Source organism: Malurus melanocephalus, unplaced genomic scaffold (assembly GCF_030028575.1).
Source record: "Malurus melanocephalus ecotype Western Australia unplaced genomic scaffold, MMel_1.1 scaffold_1214, whole genome shotgun sequence".
NCBI lineage: Eukaryota > Metazoa > Chordata > Aves > Passeriformes > Maluridae > Malurus > Malurus melanocephalus.
Genome location: NW_026624446.1, coordinates 26,086 through 33,067, shown reverse-complemented (window position 1 = coordinate 33,067; position 6,982 = coordinate 26,086). Strand labels below are relative to the sequence as shown.

General features: G+C 44.1%; 1 protein-coding gene across 1 annotated transcript in view; it reads left to right on the top strand.

Annotated features, from left to right (window-relative positions):
- Window positions 1–1,930: 1,930 nt before the first annotated feature.
- Window positions 1,931–6,982, top strand: part of LOC130586575 (exocyst complex component 4-like) — a gene marked incomplete at both ends in the record, with an annotated part of 31,131 nt that continues 26,079 nt past the window's right edge. Inside the window, 3 exons of the mRNA XM_057387427.1 lie at window positions 1,931–2,146; window positions 3,929–4,070; window positions 6,493–6,671. Of these exons, the coding sequence (XP_057243410.1) occupies window positions 1,931–2,146; window positions 3,929–4,070; window positions 6,493–6,671 (537 nt within the window). The remainder of the gene's footprint in view (window positions 2,147–3,928; window positions 4,071–6,492; window positions 6,672–6,982) is intronic.

Sequence of the window (6,982 nt, the reverse complement as noted above, 5' to 3'; positions counted from 1 at the left end):
CCACGGGGATTTGAAATCCCAAAAGGAATGGAGATTCCAACACTGCCCTGGGCAGCCTTTGGGGGAAGAAATTGTTCCTAAAGTCCAAATGGTTGAACTGGGCAGGAATTCCCAATTGGTTCTACAGGGCAGGAATTCCCAAAATTGATTTTACAGGGCAGGAATTCCCAAAACGGATTTTACAGGGCAGGAATTCCCAAAGCTGGTTGCACTGGGCATGAATTCCCAGAACTGGTTGTACTGGGCAGGAATTCCCAAAATTGGTGGTGCTGGGCAGGAATTCCCAAAGCTGATTGTACTGAGCTGGAATTCCAAACTGGTTATACTGGGCAGGAATTCCCAAAGCTGATGGTACTTGGCGGAATAGTGTTGTTTAAGGAAATCCTGAAATTTGAATGGCGGATTTCCAGGGAAAAATGGAAAAGTGTTATTTATGGAAATCCCGAGACTGAAAGAGCAGATTTCCAGGAAAGATGGAAAAGGGTTATTTATGGAAATCCCGAGAATGGAATATTTGATTTCCAGGGAAAGGTAAAAAAGTGTGGTTTATGGAAATCCCAAAATTTGAATGGCAGATTTCCAGGGAAAGATGCAAAAGTGGTGTTTATGGGAATCCTAGGGATTGGAAGAGCTGATTTCCAGGAATTATGGAAAAGTGTTATTTATGGAAATCCTGAGATTGGAATGGCTGAATTCCAGAGAAAGATGGAAAATGGAAATCCCAGGGATTGAAATAGTTGATTTCCAGGGAAAGTTGAAAAATGTGATTTATGGAAATCCCAGGGATTGGAAGAGCTGATTTCCAGGGAAAGATGGGAAAGTGTTATTTATGGGAATCCCAGGGATTGGAAGAGTTGATTTCCAGGGAAAGATGGAAAAGTGTTATTTATGGGAATCCCAGGGATTGGAAGAGCTGATTTCCAGGAAAAATGGAAACTTGAAATCCCAGGGACTGGAATAGCTTATTTCCAGGAAAGGTGCAATGTGTGCTATTTATGGGAATCCCAGGGATTGAAATTGCTGATTTCCAGGGAAAGATGGAAAAGTGTTATTTATGGGAATCCCAGGGATTGGAAGAGCTGATTTCCAGGGAAAGATGGAAAAGTGTTATTTATGGAAATCCCAGGGAAATCCCACAGGAAGCCCCTTCAAGGTGTAAATTCCACGTAGGGTGCGGAGGGGTGGGAGTCTGTTGGGATGGAGTTTGGAACTGTGAGGAGTGAGGTGAAATTCTGGGATTATAAACACAGGAAAGATGGGGGAAAAAAAAACTCCCCTGGAATTCCTCCCATCCCTGGGATGGTCCCACAAGGGTCGGTTTGACCTTCCCCGAGGTGTGACCGAATCTCCTCGTGCCCTCCCCCAATTCCACCATCCTGAGGGGGTGTCACGATCCGCTTAACTCAAGCGGGGGTCGTGAGGGTTCGTTATCAGAATCTCAGAGTGCAAAAGAAAACGAGGGGCAAATATATATGCTTTAAATAATCAAGAATAATTTATCTGGATATTTTGCGATAGAAGAAGGTGAGAGAGAGAGAAAGAGAGAGAAAGAGAGAGAGAAAGAGAGAGAGAGGGTGGGGTTATAGCTACCAACAGCTCCGACAAATCCTCCAAGGTTCCATGGGTTCGCCAGCGTCCGTCGGGAGAGATCTCCATCGGGGTCTTCTCGGGGAGACTTTTTATAGTCTTTTTGAAAGCGAGTGGCTGCAAGCCAGGGGGGTTGTGAAGCATGGAAACCTGATGGAAACTTGTGAAGCATGGAGAGGATCGGTCGAGAATGTTCTTTAAACAGTGCAGCCATCCATGGTTGCCACGCTGTACCTTCCAGCCTAGGAGCTGGAAATCTGGCAGTCACCCCACCTTGATTCCCTCGGGCTTCTCCCTTTTGGGGTGTTCAGTCGATGATGGTGAGATAGTCAAGGATCTTTAGGACGGTCTCTTACAGGGGGCTTCGCTTTCCCTTCCAGGGCCGCTTTCGGCAAAGAATCCGAGGTTCTGATCGGCAATTTGGGCGACAAACTGATCCCACACCAGGAGATCCTGCGCGACGTCAGCGACCTCAAGGCCTTGGCCAACCTGCACGAGAGCCTGGAGTGGCTGGCGGGGCGAACCAAAGCTGCCCTGTCCAGCCTGGCCACGGCCCCAAGTGAGCGCCGCCCCCAGGAAACTGAGCTTGGGATTGGGGGATGGAATTATGGGATTGCGGCGGGAATCGGCCCCGTGGGGTGCCTTGAACGGGCGGTGTGAATAATGACACGGTTAAGGGGGTAAAAAGGGTTTTACCTCGGTGTTGTCTTGAGCGGGCAGTTTTTAATAATGACATGTTTAAGGGGGTAAAAACGGGTTTTACCTCAGTGTTGCCTTGAATGGTCGGTTTTTAATAATGACACAGACACTGTTAAGGGGATGAAAATGGGTTTTACCTCGGTGTTGCCTTGAATGGTCAGTTTTAATAATGACACAGACATGGTTAAGGGGGTAAAAATGGGTTTTACCTCAGTGTTGTCTTGAACAGCCAGTTTTAATAATGACACAGACACGATTTAGGGGTAAAAACGGGTTTTACCTCGGTCTTGCCTTGAAAGGCCAGTTTTAATAATGACACGGACACGGTTAAGGGGGTAAAAACGGGTTTTACCTCCGGATTTGGGATCCCAGGTGCACAACTTGATGGCAGAATGCACACCCGTGTATAGCACAGGTACAATTTTATAGATTTCAGGAATTAGCACATCTATTTAGGGCTCCCCAATAAGATAAAAGTTTTATAGATTTCAGGAATTAGCGTATCTAGGATTGTCCAATAAGATACAAGCTTTATAAATTTCAGGAATTAGCATTTTTATCTAGGATTGTCCAATAAGATACAAGTTTTATAGATTTCAGGAATTAGCATATCTAGGATTCCCCAATAAGGTACAAGCTTGACAGATTTCAGGAATTAGCATTTCCATCTAGGATTATCCAATAGGATACAAGTTTGATAGATTTCAGGAATTAGCATTTCTATTTAGGGCTCCCCAATAAGATAAAAGTTTTATAGGTTTCAGGAATTAGCATATCTGTCTAGGATTCCCCAATAAGGTACAAGTTTGATAGATTTCAGGAATTGGTATATCTATCCAGGATTGTCCAATAGGATACAAGCTTTATAGATTTCAGGAATTAGCGTATCTATTTAGGGCTCCCCAATAAGGTACAAGTTTTATAGATTTCTGGAATTAGCATATCTAGCTAGGATTGTCCAATAATATACCATTTTTATAGATTTCAGGAATTAGCATGTCTATCTAGGATTGTCCAATAAGATACAAGTTTTATAGGTTTCAGGAATTAGCATATCTAGCTAGGATTGTCCAATAAGAAAACTAACAAATGCAGTGATGTCCCCCTATTCTAATTAATCCCCCCTGGATGAGGCCAGAGCTCAGTTTACACAGGATGTTCTGGACTAAAGGCTTCACCCAAGGCTGAGCTCGGGTTTAAGATAGGACAGGGCACGCTGAGCCCTTCCTGAGGATGTTTGGTCTCTGCCCAGCAGAATTCCTAAACTGAGCTGGAGTATCAGGCTACAAAAACCTCCTGTGAAGGGATGGGGACAGGTGAGGACTCACCTGGGGTGGGATGGGGACTCTGTGTGAGCAGAAAGGACCTTGGGGACATTTTGGGTCCTGGCAGAGTGGGATAAACTCTGGGATCCCACAGCCATGGGAATTCTCATCAATTTTTGATGAACAATTTTTAGTTTCATATTTTTTGGGGTTGGTAAAACCCCTCAGATCCAGGGAATTCCACCCAGTGCTGGAACACTTTGCTCCTGGATCCCTCTGGAATTATGGACGGGAGATTCTGGGAATCCCCGGATTCGGGATGGGAGCACACGGGGGGCTCTGAGGATGTCCCAAATGTCACTTTTTTGTGTCCGCAGCCACGTCCCCAGGACAGGAGAGCCACAGCAGCTTGGAGCAGCTCCCAGCGTCGGAACAGATCCTACAGAGCCTCAGTGAGCTGGGCAGGTCCTTCCAGGAGATGGCGGAACGATGTCTGCTGGTGCTGCACCTGGAAGTCAGGTAAAAACACAGAAAGTTAGGGGAAAACCCAGTAAAAATCCCAAAAGTCAGGTAAAGACCCTGAAAGTTAGGAAAAATCCCCAAAAGTTAGGGAAAAACCCCACAAGTTAGGGAAAAACCCAGAAAGTTAGGGAAAAACCCAGAAAGTTAGGGGAAAACCCCGAAAGTTAGGGGAAAACCCCAAAAGTCAGGGGAAAACCTGGTAAAACCCCCAAAAGTCAGGTAAAAACCCCAAAAGTCAGGTAAAAACCCAAAAAAGTCAGGTAAAATCCTGGAAAGTCAGGTAAAAATCCCAAAAGTCAGATAAAAACCCTAAAAATCAGGTAAAAACCCCGAAAGTCAGGTAAAAACCCCAAAAAACAGGTAAAAACCCCAAAAGTCAGGTAAAAACCCCAAAAGTCAGGTAAAAACCCCAAAAGTCAGGTAAAAACCCGGAAAGTAAGGGAAAAACCTGAAAAGACGGGTAAAAACCCGAAAAGTCAGGTAAAAACCCCAAAAGTCAGGCATCATTGTCCTTCCAAAAGATCGCAGTGATACTTGCATGGTCTAACAGTGTCTCCACATATTTATTTTGTTTATTCCAAAGAGGAGCTTCTCCTCCTGCTTTTCCAAGCAATAATTGGGAACCAGCTGGAATTTTTTCCAAGGGCTGGATAATTTTACGAATTCTCTGACTCCTCATGCAAAGATCAAAGACATCCAATCATTTCTTCCCATCTGGGAAGGCGATTTTCCATGGATAAGGTGGATTTTTCACAGTTTTCCCTTTGCTCCGAAGCATCCCAGGGAAAAGGGAATGTCAGGATTTGATGGATCATCATCCAATGGGTTTGGGATTTGGGAATTCCAGATCTTGGGATGGGAAGGGCACAGGGAGGTGTCCTTGAGTTTGGGGCTGTAGAGGAATTGTTTTGTGTGAAAATGGGAGAGCAGGAGCTCAGCACTGTCTGTGGAGTCTGGAGTTAAACACAAGAATCACAGGGGGACAGAGACGTGGAAATAGAGAAATCCTGAAATCCTGAGGAGTCTGGAGTGATCCACTAAAGAATTCCAGGGGTACAGAGATGTGGAAATAGAGCAATCCTGAAATTCTGAGGAATCAATCAGAGCTGACAAAACTTCCAAAAAATGGTTGAAAATGGGAGAGCAGGAGTTGGGAACTGTCTGTGGAGTCTGGAATTAAACACTGAAGAATCAAAGGGGCACAGAGATGTGTAAATAAAAAAATCCTGAAATTCTGAGGCATCAATCAGAGCTGACAAAAGTTCCCAAAAAATGGTTTAAAATGGTTAAAAATGGTTAAAAACGGGAGAGCAGGAGCTCAGCACTGTCTGTGGAGTGTGGAGTTATTGACCAAAGAATTCCAGGGGTACAGAGATGTGGAAATAGAGAAATCCTGAAATCCTGCAGAGTCTGGAATTATCCACTAAAGAATTCCAGGGTTACAGAGATGTAGAAATAGAGCAATCCTGAAATTCTGAGGAATCAATCAGAGCTGACAAAACTTCCAAAAAATGGTTGAAAATGGGAGAGCAGGAGCTCAGCACTGTCTGTGGAGTCTGGAGTGATCCACTAAGGAATTCCAGGGGTACAGAGATGTGGAAAAAGAGAAATCCTGAAATCCTGAGGCGTCAATCAGAGCTGACAAAACTTCCAAAAAATGGTTAAAAATGGGAGAGCAGGAGCTCATCACTGTCTGTGGGGTTTGGAGTTAAACACTGAACAATCACAGGGTTACAGAGATGTGGAAATAAAAAAATCTTGAAATTCTGAGGCATCAATCAGAGCTGACAAAAGTTCCCAAAAAATGGTTTAAAATGGTTAAAAATGGGAGAGCGGGAGCTCAGCACTGTCTGAGGAGTCTGGAGTTAAACACTAAAGAATTTCAGGGGTACAGAGACATTGAAATAAAAAAAATTTGAAATTCTGAGGCATCAATCAGAGCTGACAAAAGTTCCCAAAAAATGGTTTAAAATGGTTAAAAATGGTTAAAAACGGGAGAACAGGAGCTCAGCACTGTCTGTGGAGTCTGGAGTTAAACACTGAAGAATCACAGGGTACAGAGACGTGGAAATTAAAAAAATCCTGAGGAGTCTGGAGTTATCCACTGAGGAATTCCAGGGTTACAGAGATGTGGAAATAAAAAAATCTTGAAATTCTGAGGCATCAATCAGAGCTGAGAAAAATTCCAAAAAATGGTTAAAAATGGGAGAGCAGGAGCTCAGCACTGCCTGTGGAGTTAAACACTAAAGAATCACAGGATTAAGAGATGTGGAAATAAAAAAACTGAAATCCTGAGGCATCAGCATCCCACAAACATTTCAATATTTACCTGAATTATTTTAATTTTTAACTCAATCAATTTAATATTTTCAACATTTCAACATTTCTGCATTTTGAAGTTTGTCCCTCGTGCCCCCAGGGTTCACTGCTTCCACTACCTGATCCCACTGGCCAAGCAGGGCAACTACGCCATCGTGGCCAACGTGGAGAGCATGGACTACGACCCGCTGGTGGTGCGGCTCAACAAGGACATCAGCGCCATCGAGGAGGCCATGAGCGCCAGCCTGCAGCAGCACAAGTTCCAGTACATCTTCGAAGGTCAGCGCCCACAGGGCTCCCTTCACGAAGGATTTTCTGTTCTCGTTTCTGTTCTCATTTCCATTCTCTGTTCTCGTTTCTGTTCTCATTTCCATTGTTTCCATTCTCTATTCTCGTTTCCTTTCTCCGTTCTCGTTTCCATTCTCGTTTCCATTCTCTGTTCTCGTTTCCATTCTCTGTTCTCGTTTCCGTTCTCATTTCCATTCTCTTCTTGTTTCCATTCTCCGTTCTCGTTTCCATTCTCATTTCCATTCTCATTTCCATTCTCATTTCCATTCTCTGTTCTCGTTTCCGTTCTCATTTCCATTCTC